Source organism: Arvicola amphibius, chromosome 13 (genome assembly GCF_903992535.2).
Source record: "Arvicola amphibius chromosome 13, mArvAmp1.2, whole genome shotgun sequence".
Lineage (NCBI taxonomy): Eukaryota > Metazoa > Chordata > Mammalia > Rodentia > Cricetidae > Arvicola > Arvicola amphibius.
Genome location: NC_052059.1, coordinates 4,179,599 through 4,202,871, shown reverse-complemented (window position 1 = coordinate 4,202,871; position 23,273 = coordinate 4,179,599). Strand labels below are relative to the sequence as shown.

The 23,273-nt window shown below is 41.2% G+C and overlaps 1 protein-coding gene across 1 annotated transcript in view; it reads left to right on the top strand.

Annotated features, from left to right (window-relative positions):
• Hs6st3 (heparan sulfate 6-O-sulfotransferase 3) overlaps nt 1–6,863 on the top strand; it is a 666,663-nt gene extending 659,800 nt beyond the window's left edge. Inside the window, exon 2 of the mRNA XM_038310392.1 lies at nt 6,155–6,863. Coding sequence (XP_038166320.1) covers nt 6,155–6,863 — 709 coding nt within the window. The remainder of the gene's footprint in view (nt 1–6,154) is intronic.
• The last annotated feature ends 16,410 nt before the right edge of the window (nt 6,864–23,273 follow it).

Here is a 23,273-nt window from a genome sequence, read left to right as displayed (position 1 = left end):
AAGACTTCTATATGTGTGAAAGCTGGCGACGCAATGCCAAGAAATAACTCAGGCAGTGAAGTCAAGGGAAGGGGTTGTGAGCCTTGACTTCAGCCAGAAAAGACAAAAAAAGGCAAGAGCACACATTTGCAATGTGAAAGAAGGAAGCAATTCTCTCGTGTTCTATTTAGAATTATTTAGTATGAGAACCATTGAAAAGTATGTGTTTGGTTGCCTTGGAACCTCAATAAACCAGGCTGAACCATATGCTTACAATCAAGTAAAATAATTATTGAGCTGACAACAGCATCCATTTCCTGATTTTTCTGTGCACACATGAATTTGTCATTATTGTCCTGGGGCCAAAAGCATGGCGATCCTAAAGATTCTACGTCACGTTTGGCTTTCTTAAGTGAATTCACCCAAGTTTCAAGGAAGTAGGCGGCAAGTAGATCTGTGAAAGGATGCTGTGGCCGACAAATAAAGTTCTATGTCTTAGGGACTGTTCTGGTCCAAGAAGATTGACAGATCTGCCCCTTAATTCCAGTATTTATCTCACTTTATCAAAATCACTGGGGGCCTTAAGTCTCTATGGGAACAAGGTCTTTACTCTCAGAGGACCCTGAATGCCTAGCCACAATGCTACCTGAGGGAGAGAAGGCTCAAATGATTTTTGGTGGGTAAAATGTGAATGTCTAGTTAGCAGGAAAATGGATTAGCAATTCATCAACAAACAGATACACACCCACAGACAGAGAGAGACAGAGAGACAGAGACAGACAGAGGCAGAGACAGAGACACAGAGAGATTATGAAAGGCCTTTGTATCATAGCCATCATAGACCTAGGATTGTCCTTCCTCTCTTTATCATTTTAAGACAATCTAATTTTCTGTTCCACTATTAAACAAGTCAGTTTAAGAACTAAAGTTGCACACTTCAAGAAAATGAGTAATTTTATTAGAGACATAGATGGAAGTTTGTGTCCCACCTGGTCCTGCAGCCATTTAGTTCCAAACACACAGAGGCTTATAATAATTATAAACTGATTTACTTTTTAGGCTTATTACTAAGTAGCTCTTACAAATTAAATTAATCCATAATTCTTATTTATATTTAGCCACACGGCTTGGTACCTTTTATCAGTGAGGCATTTTCATCTTGCTTCCTCTGCGACTGGCTGGTGACTATACCTCTTCCTTTCCACTTCTCAAAATTCTCCTAGTCAGGTCACCCCCTCTTTACTTCCTGACTGGCTATTGGCCAATCAGCCTTTTATTAAACCAATAGAGTGACAAATCTCTACAGTGTACAAGAGCATTCTCCCACAGCAAGAGAATGAATTGACATTGTGGGAGCAGAAGAAAATGAGACACCATTGTTTAGACATGGGAAGTTGTGTTAGATTTTTGTCAGTAAGCAAAATGCCCGAGATAAAAAGAACCTTACAAAGAAGAGAGGTTTGTTTTCGCTGTGTTCCAGAGGTTCCAGATTGTTCTTGATTACTCTGCTCCTTCCCAGCCTGTGGAAAGGTGGACTATGCTGATGGGAAGCAGGTGGTGGGACACGGTTACTCAGCTAATGATGGGTGGGAAGTAGAAGAGCAAAGCTGAAAGAGACCCAACTTCCAACATCATTCCAGGACCCATTGCTGAGAGCTTAACTTTCTCTCCTTATCAACAAGCTCCACCATCTCCCAGTAACCCTGTGGCCACATGGGTGCTGTGAGGATGACATTATTCATATCAAAATGACAGCAAGAGGGACAACTGATGCTGAGCTTTGCTCTGTGAAGTAGGACGTGTCAGTGGTCCAGACACAGGTGTTGCTTCACTAAAGCTCCACTAAGTTTTGTATGAGAAAAAAAATGCATATCAAAGAAAAAATTAACAATAATTCAAAAGTAATTTAATTTTAATTTAATATTTATCTTCATTAATTGGATGGCCTTTAATTTTATAAGTCTTTTTAAAGTTTTCCTGGTTTGTGTTTTGGCTGTATTCCAGGATAGAATAGTTAATATAAACATGTGAATGTTGGCCTACACACATGGTTTCTCAGATTCTGCTCGTGACGGTCACCCAATGTTACAAGCACAACAACTTGGTACTCATCACTGCAAATGTCCTCTAGTTCCTTTCCCTGTACTAAAAACATCATTTCACTACAACATAATCACATAATTTCCCATTCCCTTTCATCCGTTAATCTCTCCTATATACCTACCTTGCTCTCTTTCAAATTCATGGCTCCATTTTTTCATCATTGGTGTGTGTGTATTGTGTTTGTGTGTGCGCCTAACTCTAATACAATATAGTCAGTCCGTATAATGTTGCTTATATTTATGTTTTCAGAGCTGAGCGTTTTTGTTATTGAATAATCAATTGGCATGTTCTTCCCTAGGGAGATCCTGCTTTTAGCATTCCTTTACTTTTTCATCTCGGGCTTTTGATAAGGGCTTGGGAACACTCCCCATTCCAAGTTAACCTGCCTATTGGCGACTTCCTACCTCAGGTCATGTTTAGAATCCGTGTTGGGGAGATGTCATGAGTGTGACCAGCAGACACAACCTCTCAACAAACTTCCTGTTCCTCTGCTTCCTGCGATCTTTCCGCCCCTTCATCCCCAATGATCCCTGAGCTAGGGGCAGGAATTGTATTGTCGATTTATGTCTTGCTGTCAGATTTAAGTTTATTTGCAAGTTCACTCCTTTGGCTTATAAACGTCAAAGATATCTGAGACGTAGCTAAACATCACTAGGCAAAACTAAATGCAATGTGAAGTTAAACAGTTTAGTTTGGGTCCAGGAGCATTTTAAATTTACTTGAAGATCGTGTAGCTACTTAATATCTGATAAAGCAAAGTGACCAGAAATTCCATGCCTAGTATTCCCAGTTGAAATTAAACCACTCAATTCTGTAGATGAACTCGGGTCTTGATATGACTAGCCTTGGGATTCTTACCTCCACACCCCTCAACTCCGACATTGTAAAATCAGGGTAGAATAAAATTTTAAAATCAGGGTAGACATAGAACAGAACTTGGATATTACTATCATTGGGTTTTGCTGTTGTTGAAATACTTTCACACATCTTCTGCTTGGTACAATTAACAAGATAGTTAGTAATATTCCATTTGTGCTCTAATTTGGCTCAGTCGAACACCTTTCTAATTTAAATTCTACTGCCCTGGTGTAGGTCTGGAAAACATAGCCTCCCGAGCTACATCTTTATCATTACTGTATTCATAACGTTTATTGTGAAGTTATGTGTGGAATACAGATAGGTCTCTGCTGCGGAATTGAAATGTGATGCAGTCCCATGTTAGGGACAAAGTGAGGGTCACCTACCACTCAGCGGTAGTCATCTGTGTCTACTCTGGGCTACACATGTCCAGCAATGACTCCCCAGGAGGTCAGAAACCATGGTATACATCTCTGATTGCTCGCTGACCTTTAGGACACAGACTTCCGCGGTTGCGTTATCGGTCTGTCCTGTGAAAAGACAATATACAGTGTTATGGAAAATGGTGTGGGAGGTGCAAGGACTTGGGCTGCAGTGCCCATGGCAATCTCAAGAAGTTCTCCCCCTGGAGTTAAAGGGACTGGTTAAGATTCGGAAGTCTCTTTAGCACATTCCAAAGCCATTTGGCTTAGCTACTGGTGAAGCTCTGTACTGAAAATAGCAGAATATAAAAAAGGTACAGTTTAAAGGAAAGTACTTCATCAATTATTCTAAAAATCAGAATGAAAACAACTCATCTTCAAACTATTTATCTTTTTATTATTATAACTGAGTATGTAAAGATTTTCTGTCTAGTTTCTCTTGGCCAAGTAGAATAAGTACTAGATTGAATGTTTAAGGAGAAGCTTTTCTTGTTATAACTGGGAGACAAAAGATGATTTCTCCTGAAGCAAGGCAGTCTTGATTGAACCCAAGTTCTGTAACTTATGATCAGTATAATCTTTGAAAATATCTTGTTTTCTCAAAGTCTTAGTTTGTTAAATATTAAATAAAAGCACAAAGAATGAGTGTGTATTCACCTCTGAGTTATTAGCACTGAAGACCATGAGTGTTGGGTATAAAAAATTGACATCCAGGCATGTAAGTTTATTTAAATAAATTATCATTCCAAATGTAAGACAAAACTAGAAAAATTTGCCCCAATCTTGAAGTATATGTTATAGGAGAGAAAGTAACCTGAGTACACTACTTCTGTTAAATGAACGCCAGCCTCCCACGCTTTAGCCTTCCCTCATACACTGACCAAGCACCTCTGGGCTCGCTTCCTTGGGCATTACTAATCTCTTATTTGTTGTTGCTTTGGCTTACTATGGGGATTCTTTCCATAATCTTCTTTGGCACTGAGCTCTTACACACAGAAAATGTAACTTAGATTTTGTCTTCTTCTCTCTTCACCGTTTTATAAGCAACGATAAAATTCCCCGACCAGAGGCATTTTGTTTTGAGTTTGTAGCAGTGTGCCTTATCAGATCTTAGTTTGCCCTGATGTGATGGCCTCCACCGCAAGGGGTGGAGAACAGTACTGTGGTAATACAGGAGAGGCAGAGTGAGTTCCCAGCCTCTCCTATTTCTTTCCAGTTTTCAAAACCTTTATTTGAAATAGAGTTAGACCTTGTCATTTATCTCTAAATAAACAATAACTATAGCTGCATGATTGGAGAGATTGGCAAAATATACATGATGCAGTGGCAACTAAGTCATTACTCGAAGATTATCACTATCTAAATATCCACCATCGGTTTTTGTCTATCTATCATTTATTTATATATCATCTAGCTGTAATCTATTTATCACCTATTTATCATATTTCTGTCACATCTAGTTTTCTGTCATGTAACTATTATCTACCAATCATCTATTTATAATGTCTATGTATCCATTATGTATCTATCACCTGTACTGTATCTATCACATCTATCTATCTATCTATCTATCTATCTATCATTATCTATCTATGTATATCTATCTATCTATCACATCTATCTATCATCTATCTATCTGTATGTATGTGTGTATCTATCTATCTACCTATACATCATTATCAATTTAGCTATATATCAATCTATGTATGTATCTATGTATGTATCTATCTATCATCAATCACTTGTGTGCAAGTACCCATGGCAAAATGTCTGTTTACTTTATTACCAAGTGTCTTCAAAGAGCACATACTAAGATGGATTAAGTTCCTGTGACTGTGCCTTCTCCATCTGGATGCCAAGCTGGTACCACACTGAATAACAGCCCTTCCCCTCAGGGCATGGCAGGCCACTTTCTGACCACTTGGAAGCATAAGGCACTCCACAGGGGTTACTGGATTCTTCCCAGAGCTTGTGAGAACTATACCTGTGTCCCCATGAAAACTCTGACTTTCTATGATTGGCCCTGTATTTCTAGATCAAGCCTCTAGAAATGAGGCAAAAACCGTGCCGGGACTAATGTAGGCTCAACCTGTCTTCTGGGGAAGGGTTTCATAGATGAAAGGCAACCCTGAGGACAGGACTCATGTACCCTGGTCTTCTGCAGTGTCTTTCCTGTGGCTTCTTTGACAAATGGACCCCAACCTCTTCTTAAGGACTTCAAGAGACAAGGGTGTGACGGGCAGTTTACCCTTCCCCTCCTTGATCTATAATCTGAGTAGCAATGTAGTAATGTCAGGAGAAAGGATTAAGAAGAATCGGGTTTTGGTCTCATGACCTTTCGTGTTTCCTTCTCTAGCAGTGCCATGATGTAAGTCTGATGTAAGGTTCAAATAAAACAGTTAATGGGTAAAATTATTTCCATTTCAGATGGGTGATATAGTTTTTTAAACCTTCGGTGGTAACCTTAAATGTGATGTATTAAAGCCATCAGTGCTCTATTAGTGACTAACTGCTGAGTGAATGAATGAATGAACTAATGATTCATTGCTCCCACCCACCCCATCAACATTCAATGGGATAGGAAAGTCTCCATAAACTTAGCACTGACCCTTGGTCCCTGAAGTCAGGATAGGATTACAAGCACATACACTTTGTCGGTGTAAAATCAGGCCAGCGATCCCCTTTGAGCGTTTGGCATAGCGCCCATCCCCTTGGCATTGCTAGAGACACCAGAGATTCAAAATGACAGTGAGTATTGTCAACCACTGACCTTCCCCTCTAATCTCTTCCAGGAACTTCTACTACATCACCATGTTGCGGGACCCAGTGTCGCGTTACCTGAGCGAATGGAAACACGTCCAGAGAGGGGCCACATGGAAAACCTCTCTCCACATGTGTGACGGAAGGAGCCCCACCCCGGATGAGCTGCCTACCTGCTACCCAGGGGATGACTGGTCTGGGGTCAGCTTGCGGGAGTTCATGGATTGCAGCTATAATTTAGCCAACAACCGGCAGGTGCGCATGCTCGCTGACCTCAGCCTGGTGGGCTGCTACAACTTGACTTTCATGAACGAGAGCGAGCGAAGTACCATCCTGCTGCAGAGCGCTAAGAACAACCTGAAGAACATGGCCTTCTTTGGGCTCACTGAATTCCAAAGGAAGACACAGTTTCTCTTTGAGAGGACATTCAACCTGAAGTTCATCTCCCCTTTCACACAGTTCAACATCACACGGGCTTCCAATGTGGACATCAACGAGGGAGCCCGTCAGCATATCGAGGAGTTGAACTTCCTGGACATGCAGCTCTATGAATATGCAAAAGATCTCTTCCAGCAACGCTACCATCACACCAAACAGCTAGAACACCAGAGGGACCGCCAAAAGAGGCGTGAGGAGCGCAGGCTGCAGCGAGAACACGGAGCACATCGGTGGCCCAAAGAAGACGGGGCCACAGACGGGACGGTCACTGAGGACTATAACAGCCAGGTGGTTAGATGGTGACCCTCTGTCTGCTCCTTTTTCATGACGGGGAGACAAGCAGGCACCTTGTCCTTCTGTTGGAGTCCATTGAAGAAACCGGGTCATGCTGAGGACCCCTGGCTGTGTGTGACTTAATTCGGATGTCTGCTTCCTCTTCTTCTTCTTCTTCAATCCAACTGGAAACTTTCCATCTTGTTTATTATTATTTTTTTCTTTTTCTAGACTTTTTCTGATCACTGACATATTTGGGGTGGAAATGTATCCAAAAGACCACTTTAAGTTGTCAGAAGCAAGGCCTCAGAAATGAGACAGTGTGTAGGATCTTTGTCAGTCACATGGGTCATTTGGGAATCTGGAACCCACAGTAGTACACAGGAAAACCAAAGCCATGGCTTGGATTCTCTTCCGAATGCATCATGAAGCACCCAATATAACATTGCTCTGTTTAAAGATAGAAAGACGCTCTACCCTGAGATGACCCTTCTCATTCAGTATTAAATTTGGAAGCTGTTAAGATGAGAGTTAAATCATGAATGACAAGGTTTGTCTCTGCAGATGTTTTTAAACAAAATTACTATATTACTGACCACAGCTAGGGACTCCTAGCCTACAAACTCCAACATCAGAGCCCTAAGCCCTGTTTTTTAGGAGACAGGGAAAGAACAGAATGTTGGGTTGGTTATGGCCCTGAGAAATAAACACTGGTGGGACATTTTGTGGGGCACACTTATTTAGTAATGACTAAGGAGATTGCACTTTACTGGTGTTAATCCCTCAGGCAAAGAATGAACAAAAAATTAAGGGAGTGTAGGCAAAGAAACCAGGAGAAAACCTCCATTAAACCAGCTTTAGAGCCTTAGCTGTTATGCTGAAAGAACATCAGACTCGTGCCTTTGGGCAGCAGACACCTTCTCAGTCAGGTTCAAATTCTGCTGTCACAAAGGAAAGATGTTTTCAAAACCCTTGACTTAAACAACAGGAGCTGAACCAACGAGGACACACGCTCCATTCCAGGTCAATACGTAAGAGGGGCCAGGAGACGCAGCATGGTGTCCATGAGACAGTTAGACCAGGAGTTCAGAGGGACCCTGCCCCTGACATTTACAGTGTCTTTAAACCACTCCCTTCCCATGTGATCATTGCCTGTTCTGTGACTACAACCAGAGAACCAAGCTACAGTGCACAAACTGGACCAAAAAATAAGCTGCCTTTCCCTAGGTTCCTCGGTTTCGCCCTTCCCAAGCCCCAACAAAAATCTCTTCTGTGGGAAGGGATGGGAAGGAGGGAGTAGAAAGCCCTGCCTCCCGTTCAGCCAGAAGGTCAGAGTGGATGGAGAGTTTTACGAGGTGCTGATAAGATCAGTCCTTTAAAGCAGCTGAAGGCCAAAAGCTCAAAAGCTCTAGACCCAGAAATCAGGCTGCAAAGCCTCTTTCACTGATGCCCCGCATGCTTGATGTTTAAGCCAGATTTATGTCAGTCACTTCTCAGCCTTCAGAATGTCCTTCCTGGGACTGAAAGCCCATCCTCTCCCAGTGTTTGTGGGTTGTCTGCTGCAAGGGAGCCTGGCGTCTTTTATAGATTCCCATAGAGGTTTCTCTCACTGCGGTTGGCATCTAGTGTAGTGCGGGAAATGGTGTCCTTGGATTGCCTTCCTGTAACACGCGTGTTCTAAGGGAATCCCCATGCTCTCCTTATTATGTTATTCAGCATAACAAGGTGGACATTGCTGGTCCTCACTATATAGTTGAGAAGATGAAGTCTGCAGAGGGGATGAGGCTTCCCTGGGGACTATCGGGTGGACCAAGTTGGCCAGAAAGCACAAGATCTGTATTTACATAGTGCTTCCCACATGGGATAAATTTTTCTGCCAATCATATAAGAAGCCGGATGCTATGACTCTGACGTATTTGCTCCTGGTCTGCAGAGGTGGTCTAAAGTGACACCATCGCCCTTTCAGTGATCCTAGTGGCCCTGAGCCCTTCTCCCTGCAGGGCAGTCCCCCCACATCACTGTCTCACTACTGAGCTGAGAGATGGATGACTTCTTCAGCAGCCTTAGATGTTGAGTTACACACAATAGTAAATTTAAAGGGAACAATTAGCTCTGGCATTTTAGTTGGGAGAGATGAGATAGAAATGTGTCTTCTTAGGATGATTTGCTCCAGAGGAGGCAGGACAAAAACGGGAAGGGCAAGAATGGATGAGAATACATTATTTGTTAAGATTTCCTGTTCTGCCAGGAATGGAAACCTGAAAATTGTGCCTCTGCAGTCAACTGTGGCGCATGTGTGAAACACACACCTCGGCACATTTTCAATGTGGGAAACCATTTGAAAAACTAGGAAGCAGTAGATTTATTATTTAAACCCACTTTACATTTTGTTGAGGAATCTTGGGAGGCAGGCTCTGCTGCCTCCATATTGTTCCTCTGGGACCTCCGGGTTCATATCGAAAGGTTTTCTGCCACCTCACTGCTGAGTGTAGGCCGCATGGCCCTCCCTTCCCTGGAGAGCAGACGACAGGACAATGTGAGAAGGAGAAACCAAGTAAACCGGAGAGACTAGCATGGCCTTTCTTGCTCGGTTAGCTCCCTTAGGAAGCCCAGCAGTTGTCAGTGTCCCCAGGACATGGAGAGGTGGGGTAGAGCAAATTCTCTGAAAACTGGCTGCACAGCTCCATGCTGGTTGATGCTGCAGGAAGAGATGACAGAGGCAGGCACAGGAAGCTAAGGATGCCTGGCAGCTCATCAGCCTTCAGGTCTCAACCACACCAACTCCATCTCCACAGAGGAAAAACAACCCCTAAGTAATTCCACTTCTTGTGGGCTCCTCCAATTCCCAGTCAGGTTTTTCTCCCTTCTCTTGGCACTAGCAGCAAAAGACAGTGGAATGGAATATATATGATGCTTGCTTGTGTCTGTGTGTGTGTCCCCAATGTGTATATGTGTGTGTGTGTGTCCATGTGTGTGTGTGTGTGTGTGTCTGTGTTCACATTTTTCAGAATGTGTAGGGAGGGAAGTTTATTTACATATTGTGAGGTTCCATGTGTGTGATTTGTCTTTCTGCCTGTCTGTTCACATTTTTTATTTGTGTGTGTGTGTGTGTGTGTGTGTCACACTCATTGTTCATACTTTGGTAGGAACTAAGATAGACTTTTTTTAAAAAAAAAAAATTCTTTCCAGCTTCCTGGAAGCCTAATCCGAATACTGAAGAAAATAATTGATGATCTTACCAATCAATGTTGACAACACTTAAGGAAAATTATGAGTTACTGAAAACCTAATCGAATATTTGAACTAAAAATCTTCATTTGATCAGACCACTAACATAATAGTTTTAGAAGTCTGGATGGAGAGGTGACTAACCGTCTCTTATTGCTTCTTCATTCTAAGACAGAGCATCCACCTCCTGGCCAAATGTGTCTGCTTTAACCACAGCCACCTTCTTTTTACTGGAGGCAGTGGAGGGAGGCCCAGGGAATTGCAGATACTACTCACAGTCATGTCCCATTGGCTGGAATCTAGAAGTTAGCCGCATCTAGTTGCAGAGACTAGAAAATGTCTTTATTACTCAGTGCCGGCTATCTTGATAAGTGGGGGAGCCCTATTGTTAAAGAAATGATGGAGAATTAATACTGATAGAATACTACCAGTCCCCTATACAAAAGGAAAAGGGGAAAAATGCCAAGTCCTTTTCAATATCAATTATTTTCTCATCAGCTTTACAAAGGATGAGATTAAAATTTACCCTGTCCGCATTTAATGCTTTGCAAAACATTTTAGCGTGGTATCTCAGTTGACCTGTCTCACATGCTTGTGCACTGGCTGGCATTTCTGTTCTCTCACGTTCGATCACTTGGAATGGAGACTCAGAGATGTTGGAAGATCCCCCTAGTTTTCCTTCATTTGCAAGGAAGTTGCTCAGAGTCCATGGTCTTGTGGCCTCAGCTTCTCCTAACACCGAGTGCTACTTAGCATCAGTATTGGGACTGGGAATTGCAAGGAGGAAAAATCTAAATCTTTACTGATTTCTGTCCTCCTTCCCCGTGTTGTGCAGCTGCAGTGACCTAGAAAATGCCATGGACAGGCCCAGTAGACTCTCGGCTCTGCCCCCATTGAAGGGCCCTCTGACTTGAGTGAGAAGTTCAGGTAGAGATTTGTACAAAGGGAGTCTGAGAAAAGTACATGAATTCAGGGCAGACACTCAAATATCCATAACCGGATGTCGACTCTATTTCTCCCTCAAACTCTCCAGCATGGAGAATGAGGGGATAAGCTCACAGCTCCGGTGTGACACACAACATTCCAGAAATTCAGAATCAGTAGCTGCCTGTTGGGAAAGCTTAGGGGTGATCAATAGGACCTCTGCCTCCCCTCTCTGCTTGTCCCCAGGTCTCTGGTATTTATCAGCAGCATGTTGTTGGAGTTCTTATGTTTTCTTGGTATTCGCTGAGCTCCTTGGCCTGCTGCTGGAGGTTGAAACACGTTAAGCTGTAATAAGTAAGCAACTTCACCCAGTCTATCCGATCCCTTCCCAGACGTGTCACCTGGCTGAGAAGAGGGTCAAAATGGGATCACACAGACACAGAGGACTAGAAACAATAGGGCAGCTATAGAAGAAAGTAGGGCTCTGAGAGACAGACGACCCAGAGGAAGATGACAGTTAACATATGTGCCAGCCCACAGTGGAATATAGAAACATGCTAGAGACACAGTTTGGGTCCTTAGGATAAAAGGCAGCCCAGAAACACATGACTTAAGTCATCTACCGACTTAGAAGAACACAGAGGGGGTGCACCCATGGGATAGAACCAGAGCCTCGGGTAGACTTGGGAGCCCCAAGACTGACTAGGGTGGAAGCGTTGAATTAAACAGAGAGCGGTGTTCGACTTCATCTGAAAGCCTCCAGGCTGGGCAGCAAGCTGGCCGAGGCTGCCAATGCTACCCAGGTCATGACTTCTGAGGATCGTGCAGCTGCTCCTTCTCTCAAGCTTTTTGGCTTCACTTTCATCCTGTTCTATCTCTACTGCACACTAGCCGATGTCAGTTCTGTTCTTACCGTATTCACCAGGACACATCTGGGTGGATTCTCTGAAACTGAATGAACCCTCCAGGGCAGGTAGGGGCATTCTGGGTTTTGTTACCTCCCAGAGAGAACAGACATGGACCCATCTTCACAGCCTATTGGCAGAACTGGCCTCCGCTGCAGAGGTGCTGAGAATCCTGAGGGCTGGCCTGTCATAAACACCAGAGCAATTGCAAGTCTCTGCACTTCTGGGCCAGGACCGGGGGTAGCCTGATGGAGTACTGAGATGTTGAATCTGCAGACGCTAGCGTGTGGATGTTTCTGGAACCTGTCTTCTTCAACATCTACAGGACAGACGGCCACTGTCCACTTTCAGCGACCTGAGGGCGGCTCTGTGAGAACCACGTTCTGCCTCACTGTGGGAACTCATGTAAGGCCAGAGATTCTGGCCACACATCCTCAGCTCTTGCTGGGAAACACTGTCCTGACAGGCAGATCTGTGTGACTTAGCCATGATCACACATCTTCCATCTCCTTCTCATGCTTTCTTTGAATCATGTGACCAAGAGTTTTCTCCCAGAAGTACTTTCTGGGTTTTGCTTGCCTTTTGTTCTTCTTCTTTTTTTTTCCAATGTATCAAATCAATGTTAGAAAAATCTAAATCTTTATCTGGTGCCCCATTCTAGATATAAGATAGTTATTCAATAGATGCAGATTATTTCCTCTAGGAGGTGTTTCTTCTTCTGTTGCTGTGCAGTGTGTATGAACTTGGTTATTAGGAGATTATATTGTGATATTACCAACCTTTATTGCTATTTAAAAATGATAGTTTGTAGACCTGAGGATTCCCGTGGATGTGAAGCACAATTTAATGGATAAGTTAACATATTAAACTGTTGTGATGTCAAGAATATTTTTTTTCTTTCTGGTTTTTTTGTCAGATTTCGATACAAAATGAAAAAAAAATACCTAAGTACTTCAAAAGACTTATGAAAATCAAATCCACAGGATCCATTTAGTCAAAGTCAGGAAATTCATGCTATTGACACAAATGTGGTTACCAGATGTAAAACCATAAAAGCCACAAAAGACAAGGAATATAGAGATTGAAACCGTTTGGATTCTGTGAGGTCCAGGAACTTGTCACAGGCTCTCAAACACACAGAGCTTCTAAAGCTCTACTTCTCCTCCGCATGCATCTCTCCCTCTTCTCCGCATGCATCTCTCCCTCTTCTCCGCATGCATCTCTCCCTCTCCCTTCCCACCTACTCCTATCACCTTAAAACTGAGTTGGCCAATAAATGTGGGCTACCTCCTGTTGATGGGGAGAGATGAGGTAAAGGTTAGAGAGAGCAGCTGTTGTGAGAGGGAACCAAAGGTGCAGAGAAGGACTGAGTAGTCCCAACAAGGAGATCAGGGAGGAAAGAAAAGAGGAAACCAGAGCAGGAAGGAAAGCAAAAGAATAGCAGCTAAAGTCTCTTCACTCATTCAATCCATGACCGTGTTAAGAAAACAGTGGGAATTAAACACATGTGATCCCATCTGCTCTGAACATAGAATCATGTGCAAAGACACAGAGATGTACACACAGACACATGCATACTCTTAGATTTCTCTCTCTCTCTCTCTCTCTCTCTCTCTCTCTCTCTCTCTCTCTCTCTCACACACACACACACACACACACACACACACACACACACACACTGGGCTTTTACAAACTTTCAAAGAAAACCTAATCTAAGAGAACAACCTAGATTCTAGGGTTTGTGTCCTTCATTTATCTTAGAATCTTTCCTACCACACGCCCCTTATCCTAGAAGCTGTGACTGGAGATCCTAAGTAGACAAAGGTTAGATACACCTTATACTTACTGCAGATCCCAGGGACCTACTTTCACCTTTAATTTTTACTGTTGTTGGCTATGGTTTTTGAGATAGGATCTTACTATGTATCCTAGGCTAGTGTTGAACCCTAGGCAATCTTTCTGCCTCGAACTCTTAAGTACTGGGATTTACAGGGATACATGACAACACCTAGCTCATTTTTTTCACTTAAAGGAAATACATCTTTTCTTTAACACTTCAAAATTGGCAGGACCATTACTTTATCTTTTGGGGCCATTGTTAGGCAAAATAAGAATTATTTGAGCCCAGCACCAAGATACAGATAGAGGGGGTCTGATAATTGAGATGCCTAATATGTTGACCTGATTGAGCAAGAATGTCAAGAACCTTGGTGAGGCACATCTTTAAATGTGCCTGTGAGATGCTTCTGAAGAGGTTTAACTAAGAAGAAGATCCACCCTAAATGTGAGCATCAACATCTCATGGGCTTATGTCCCAGGCTAAACAAAAACTGGGAAAGGAGAAAGGCAGCTGAGAACTAGCTAAGCATGCTTTCTCTGCTCCTTAGACCATCCAGATGTGTGCAAGCCTCTTTACAGAGGTAAGAGACAAACCAGAGGCTATGCCTTTCCTGCCAGCATGAACTGTGCCTTTAAGTCATGGGCCAAAGTAAACCCTTCCCCCTATAAGCTGCTACGTTTGTCAGAGCAATAAGAAATGTAACTATAAGAGCTAAGGGACTAATGGGAATATATATATATATATATATATATATATATATATATATATATGTGTGTGTGTGTGTGTGTGTGTGTGTGTGTGTGTGTGTGTACATATATATATAGTGTGTGTGGATACACTGTAACTATTAGTCAATGGGAAGGGACTAATGGGAAAATAGTATATGTGATGTGGATACACTGTAGCAATTACAGCTAAGGGACTAATGGGAAGATAGTATATGTGGTGTGGATACACTGTAACTATTACAGCTAAGGAACAAACAGGAAGATAGTATATGTGGTGCGGATACACTGTAACTATTAGTCAATGGGAAGGGACTAATGGGAAAATAGTATATGTGGTATGGATACACTGTAACTATTACAGCTAGGGACTAATGGAAGATAGTATATGTGCTGTGGATACACTGTAACTGTTAGTCAATGGGAAGGGACTAATGGGAAGATAGTATATGTGGTGTGGATACACTGTAACTGTTAGTCAATGGGAAGGGACTAATGGGAAGATAGTATATGTGCTGTGGATACACTGTAACTGTTAGTCAATGGGAAGGGACTAATGGGAAGATAGTATATGTGCTGTGGATACACTGTAACTATTATAGCTAAGGAACAAACAGGAAGATAGTATATATGGCATGATAAAGTGTTCATACACAGTGAAGTTTATACACAGTGGTTCATACCCCAGGCAAGATGAAACAGGTGCAAGATTTCAGCACAGTGCTTGGAAGGGCATAAAAGTGAAATCTAATGAAGTGTTTATTTCTAAAATTTTCTATTCAATATTTTTTCATTAAGTAAATTTGTGCTTTGTCGACTTTGTGCATGTATGCAATGCATTCTAGATATCCTCATACCACCCCCATTAGCGCCTCTCTTCTGTATCAAGTGGCCTCCCCCTCACAATAAGCCCCTCTTCCACATTCATGACTTTTTACTTGTTTTATGGTCTGCTGAATTTAGCAAGAGCCATATGTATAATCAGAGGATTAGAACTTTTCATTGGTGCCTTGTGGGTCCCACTAGTGAACTTACAACCACAGACAGTGGCTGCCCCTGTCCCAGTGTAACCCAGTAGCCAGTAGTTCGGCCTCATAATGCCCTCCTTGGTGTGTACCTGACTGCTGAGGCCAAGAACAGGCCATCTCAGTCCTGTGAGACCATGACGTCAACAGCTGTGTCATGTCCCAGCCCCTTTTTCTAGATCTTAGCTACTTTTCAACCCATTTTATAGAACTGGAGAAGGTGAAATAAAGACATTGTTTAGGGCTAAACACTCCGGCCCATCTCAGGAACTTGAGCATCTTCGTGTTCCCACAATCACGGTTGCTCATCATAAAGAGGCACTTCCCTGATTAAGACAGAGAATGGCACTCATCTATGGGTTAAACACAGCTATTGGGAAGGCAGTTCGGTGCTGCTTGAATTTAGCTGAATAGCAATAAGATTCCTCTAGGGCCTAGTCCTCAGGAATAATTGTTTGACTGGGTTAACAGTAGCAGGCACGTAGCCAGGCATGGTGGCACATGCCTTTAGTCCCAGCACTAGGAAGTCAAAGGCAGGCAGATCTCTGTGAGTTTACTGCCAGCCTAGTCTGCAAAGCAAGTTCCAGGATAGCTAGGGCTATGACACAAAGAGATTCTGTTTAAAAAGCAAACAAAAAAAAAAAAAGAACAAAATAGGAGTAGGCATAGACTGCTTTTTGTGGAGTGGGCCACGAATCCAATCAGAAAGAGGATGCCACGCCTATGACAGCGGTGTCTTTATCATTCCACTGGGAAGTTCTTACCAGGTAAGTTGGCGTGGTAGTTTTTAGGGTTCATAGCTGGGTAAGGCCACGATACCTTTTCTCTTCCAGTAGCCTGCATAATGCCTCAGCTCTATGAAAGGTGGGCAGCCCAGAAGTTTCCATCTCAGTTCCTGCTTGGTGTCTGTATACATTATAGCAAAGATACATCATGCGCTGGGACGTAAAGGTTTAAATGGGATGAGGGGATATAAGAAATAAAAGGGAGTGAAAGGGAAAGCTTAGCCAAAACGAAGAGTACCCAAAATGTCCCATAGAATTCTAGTACTTTGTAAGTGGATTTAAAAATTAAACATGATTGAAAAAAGAAAAAACCAGAAAACAAAATCAAAAGCAGACAGGAGGTAACCAGTGTGGCTGGGTACTCCTGGCCCTAGAAGCCATGATCATTAAACAAAATACAAATACGAGAGATCAATGCCTCTGTATGAGGTTTTGGTCAGAGAAACTCCAGAGACCGCCAAAGGGGCTGGGGTGGGAGTGGGGCTCTTTCCACTCTCATGGTTGCCCACTAGTACAAGACTGTTTGCCACTCCAAAGGCATTGGGACCTGGGGGAATGGAGCTTAAAATTGACTGAAGTCTCATGCAAAGCTGTTTATTCGGAGCATCAGACAGTTTATACCTGAGGTTAAGAAAGGTCACCAGAGAAAAGTTCTCACGCGTTCATGCATGCTTCCACAAAGGGATATAAACAATAACAACAGCCAGCTGTCATGAGGAATCTGCAGTAAACTCTCTCCTGCTGCCCTAGAAAAGACACAAAAGTACTTTCTTACAACACTCACACTTAAAAAAAAAAAAAACTTGTCTTAGAATTTTCTCATAAGCACCCAGAATTCCCTTCACATAACTTAATTCTTGGACTGTGTTCTGACAATAATAACTATTATTATGTTACTGAAGACACTTCTTAATATTTGTGAGTACCATTAACCATGAGTAACTAAAAATCATGGAATATAAAATAATGATAAGGGAGCTTATTACAAGGCCAAAAATAAAATTTTAAAAATGTTAAATTTGTTGAAAATCTATCAGTATAATTCTATAGAATATAAATTTGTGAACTGATAAAAACAAAATAACCCAATATAATTTATTTTACAAATAAAATTAGCTAGTTTTATGGTTACTTTAGATAATTTGGAAGATAGAAGGTATTTAGAGTCCATAAATTATAAATAAAGACTGTTTTTACCTACTTCCTTTCAAATTTTTATGCAGTAGCAATTAAAGTAAAATTTTAAATAATATGTGTCTTAAAAAATTGACATCATATAAATATAATTCATGCAGTGGAAATGCATACTTAACATCTTAACCATACTATGAAACATAAATTTAATAGATGGATGCAACTTTACCATTCTTATCTCTTAGTGATTGCCAGTTCTAATCTCCCTAACATTGGTAAAATGAGTGTCTGCACTTACAAAGCATCTGCAGGCTTTGCTGTTGTTACTAAGTAATCCTGGCTGACCTAGAACTCACTACATTGCACAAGGGGGTCTCAAACTCCCTGGAATCCTCCTGCCTCAGCCTCATAAACGTTGCAATTGCAGACATCCATCACCACGTTGAGCTTATCCATATTTTACGCCTTCTATAGAGAAGACAGTCGGCTGCTTTGGCAGCGTATTTTTTTTTTTAAAAAAAAAAAAAAGCTTATAAAGCTAACATTCAATATTTTCAAAAGAAAAAGGTCTATGAGGAAAAAAATCCACCCTTAAATCAAATGAAAGAGTATGGATCATGCTAGAGCCTCCCACCTGACCCCGGACCTATGGAATCATCATTCCCCAGATCGCGATTGGCTGGTAATTCCCGGTGAGTCTCTATCAAAGCTCTGTCCTCGGCCAGAGAGACACTTCACATACAACCATCACACTTGGGGAGGGGTCAGGCCACGCTGAAAATGCTTCCATAACAGCAGAATTCAGGTCTTTTACCAGAAACTCTTCCAGAGTTTTATTTCGCTTCAAAAGTTTGAAGGAGCCAACTGATCAACTGATAACTCTGTTAAAAGCATCTGTCTCCTACCCCCTCACTGTGCTTTCTTTTCCTGCCTCCTTGGCTCCCCAGCAGGTATTTTCCACAGGCTCTCCTTCATCCCGACTCTGAGCTGCAGTACTCTAGCCTACTCCACAGCCTCTGCCTGGGTTTTCTCTTTTTTTCTAGAGCTGAGAGATGGACCGTCCTGTCTATTGGACTCAGCTATGCTTGAGAAGTTATTTTCTCCTACACTTCTACTTGTTTATGGCTCAAAGAGTTTAGCTCATTAGGTCAGATTACCGGGAAAGTATGTGCTCTTAAATTTTAATCTCTCTTTTTGTTGTTCATGTTTTTTTTTTTTCCATGTCTAGGTTATAGATTTTTTCTGGGTAACTCTCAATTGTTTCTAAACGTTGCTTCGCCTTTTTCATAAAACTCCCTCTTCATATTTATTCCTTTTAATGACAATTTTCTTTTACCATTCACATATATATTAACTTTTTATTTTCTCATTTCAAATCTAAATTTTCCCCTTTATTATTAATATACAGTGCTGTACAAAGGGAAGAGTTCCCTAATGTTATTGTTTCTTGAGTACATTTTGTGCCCTGATATAACAGTCCACCTGCTCACACTGCTCCTTTGAAAGCACTCAACTCAGGGGTGTGTGTGTGTGTGTGTGTGTGTGTGTGTGTGTGTGTGTGTGATCTAGGTTCTCCATATTGGAAAAAATATGTATTATTTGTCCTTCTGGACCTGAGATATTTATATCAGGCTTAACAATTTCATCCACATCTCCTGAAAATGGCATTATTTCTTTCTGTTTTGTTTCTGTAAAACTTGATTTTCTTTATCCATTCATCTGTTGCTAGAAACCTAGACTGAATCCAAAGTTGGCCAATGTGAATAGTTCTGCAGTCTACCTGGATGAAGCAGGCATCTCCAGTGTGCTGACCTACACTCCTTGGGGGGATTCTGGAGACTGGATCAGTAAGATCATCTGCTAGCTCCCATTTACCTTTTCTGACCAATTTCCATACTTACTTCTATAGTGGAAGCAATGCATTTGTCTTACATTTACAAATGGATTTCTCAGCTTAATACTCTCTATTGTTTATTTTTCAAAAATGTAGAATTTTTTACATAGTTTTTACATTTCATTGGAAATATCCATTTCAAATAATTCTTAATGACTAATTTTGTGCATTTGTGTATTTTTGTTTGCATTTTATTTTTATATTCATGTTTTATTAAAATTTAACCCAAGACGTGCTGTTTGCAGCCATCCTTTTCCTTTATTTTGAAACAAAACTGGTTTTATTTTGTTACTTTCAAACAATACATTAGGTTCAAATATTACAACCTTTACAACTTTTCATTTTTGGACTATATTGAGGTTCCTTTGGAGAATTGCATGTGTTGTGGTCTTGTAAAGTCTTTAATCATGCCTGGAAAGTGTATCTATTGTCATATCGCCTTATTAAGTTATACACAGTCACCTAAATACACATATATAAAGTTACATAGTTCCTAGCAGTATGTTATACATTTCTATAGCCAATCATTTGAATGCTATTGAGTATGAATGATAAGCATGCATGTATGTGTATGTAAATCAGAGACAGATTTTCCAACTATACTCGAGGATCAACTAATCCAGGACAGCTTTCATCTTGAATACTTTAATCACCTGCTGATGCTCATCACTTCCACAACGTTTATTAATTAAAATACTCAATATGAAATTATCTTTTGTATCAGTTAACCCCATTTTGCCATAACTTCTTCTCTTACTTTTTTATTATTACCTTTATTTTGCAGTGTTGGAAATCAGAGTCTTGCACACACAGAGCCAATTTTCTACCACTGAACTACACTCAATTTTAGTTCTATTCCAAACATTTCTTAATATACAATGAACATGTGAGTTAATTTTTCCATATAACATGAATCTTTGTCTTTTAGTTTGAAACGTACTACAATTATCAATGTAGTTCTTGATGATAATTTTGATTTCTAGATGATTGGCTTTTTATGCTTTTCTTTCTGCTTATGCCTCTTCTCTGTTTTATTTTCTGCTGTGATAGGTGATAGTTTCTTTGGAATCAGTGTTCAAATGCAATGTATCTGTTTATTTTCATGCAGTTTGAACATGTGTGGATATACATGCTTTCCTTTCCGACTTCTACATGGGTATCATCTGGCATACATAGCACCTGTAGGTCTAACTAAGCTGCAACTTTAGAGCCATGCCAATAGTGTAGTTGTGATATAAAATAATATTTTATTACACTCTTTAACACCATTTCTGTATCAAAAAGAAGATGGCAAATAATCAACAACTGAAATCTGCCATCCCAAGCTGAAAAACACTGCATTGCTTTCAAAGCCAACGTTCTCACGGGTCTTGGGAGGGCTTGCATGTATCTGATCATTTAAATTATTCAAGCAGTTGTTGCATGTGAAATAAGAAGACATGAAGATGAAGAGGAAATTAAGACCTCACAAATTAGTGTTTGAAAGCTGTGAAGATAGCTCACTTTCAGAATGTCAGCAGTTCCTGTGAATAATGTTTGTTCAGTGGTGGAAAAATAATAAAGAAATGAAAATTTTATCAGAACTACCAAAATGCAACTGTTTCCAAGGCTAATTTATGACCAGCCAAACTCATTGTTGTGTACACAAAGAAAATGAAGGAAAAAAATCTCTGGTGATAGATACCACGATTTTTTTTCTTGATTGAAGAATATAATTTTAAACTATTTCTGAGTAATATTACTGGTAATTTTAACATCAAGGTGACAATGAATATAAAACTAGACAGAAAATTATTTCTTGGGCAGGAAAGATAGTGCCTTCACAATCCGTGGTGCTGACTTTATCTAGGGCACTGCCAGGTGCTAATGCCCTCCCTTGATTGTCTCTCTCCCTACAGGTGTTAGGTGAGGCGAAGTCATTAAATCCTTGCAAATCAGGGCATCCCTCCCAGGAAGCCTGCCAGTTAAATTTTAAGCAGAAGCATATTTGTAACTGTTCTTCCGAGAAGCCCCACCGCTAAGGGCTGCTTTCGTATGTGCAGCTGTGAGTCATAGCCTATGCTCCCTGGCTACCCTCGCAGCCCGCCACCTGAAGATGGAGACAGAATGCAAGGGCTAGCTCAGTCTTTGCTGCTTGTCTTCGTTTGCTTCACGGCCTGAGAGACACAGCCATTCTCAAGTGAGTTCTGAATGATTTGGAGAGGATGTGCGAGGCATTCGGTGCCGTGCCATGATGCTGCACGCTTTGGCATCATTAATAATTTTCTTAAAACTCCTCGGATGGAAATGCTGTCCTCTGGGTGCGACGTGGAGGCTGCACGTGTGAGCTCCCTGCAGCTGTGTTTACTCCACAAAACCTGTACAAATCAAGCCAGTTCAAAAATTCCAGCATGAAGGAGGGAGGAGACCATGGGGCCTGACTTCTCGCAGAGGAACTACTGGCAGTTGAAGGACTCACTCTTCATAGGCACTACAGGTTTCCCAGGCTCTTGTGGATGGCCCACACCTATATCCACTAATGGTTCATGAATCTATGATTTGGTACAGCATGGGTAGAAATTCCACGATATCTTTACCACCTTCTAAATCACAATTTAAGCTTTCCAATCACCCTCCTTCTTTATTTTTTTGAGAGATGTCCCTTCCCTTTTACAAAGCATTCATTAGGCACCGTCAGTATTAACTTTAAAGCTAAAAGAATAGGACCTATCTGAACAAAACTACTTTCAATATTTTCAGTAATCCATCCATGATTCAGAAGCAAAGGCCACTGCCTCCTCCCCTAGATCCACCTCATGCAAGCTCTCAACCACATGAGTCTGCACATTCCACATTCCCTGTCTTACCTTCTATACAATACAGTCTTCATCTGTGTGCCCCATACTAAACCCATTCAGCTTAGACAGTCTTCCCTTCTCCTTGTACCATGACCAAAGGCTATCTTCTCCATGATACTTCACACCACCTCATCATCCTGACATCCAGCACACGCCTAAACCTGGATGCTAATCTCAGAGGACTGAAGATCAGAGGCCTCCTTGATGTCTTTGTTTCTGTAGCAAAGGCTGAGGATCTTAAAAATGAAGGATAACTTCTGTCTGTTCATTGCTCATTAATCTCACTGAGCCAAATGTATACTAGAGGATCTATCTATCTATCTATCTATCTATCTATCTATCTATCTATCTATCTCTATATATATCCATCTATATCTATATAAATATATGTCTATCTCTTTATATTATCTATATATACCTATATCCATCTATATTGATAGAGATATAGATAGATAAATATATAGATAGACATATTTATATAGATATCGATATAGATGATATAGGTATATATAGATAGATTTTAGATATATATATAGATAGATGATAGATAGATAGATAGATAGATAGATGATAGATGATAGATGATAGATAGATAGATAGATATTTGATGAATAAATCAGGTTGACAAAAACATCGATGAAAAAATAAATCCAGTAATTTTTTTTTTGCTAAGTTAAAGAAATCCTATAGAATCTATAATGGCCTATTTCCTGATAGATATCAAATAGACAGTGCTGGCTAAATTCCTACTTATAGATTAATGAATACCTATATCCAAATATCGTCCTCATACCCCTTCAATTCAATTTGTCTGAACTGGAGCTGTCTGGACAGTCAGCCAAAGTTCCTCTGTACCCTTGGGGCATCCATCTTCAGCCTACAGGCCCATAGTATCCAGAAGACTGTTCCACAAAGCAGGAAATTTCAAAGACAGTTCTGCCTATATTGGCAGTTTTTCAGTCACTTTCTTCTGTGACCTGCAGAATGTCTGGCAGACTCTTTCATGAAGCAGGAACCCTGAAGGATCATCTCACCTTTAGGCAAGTTCAGCGGTCATTTCTCTGTGGGTCCTGCACGTCCAGTTCATACAGCATACCATCAAGCTTGCCTCTAGCAAACAGAGCCCACCTGTGAAAATGCTGC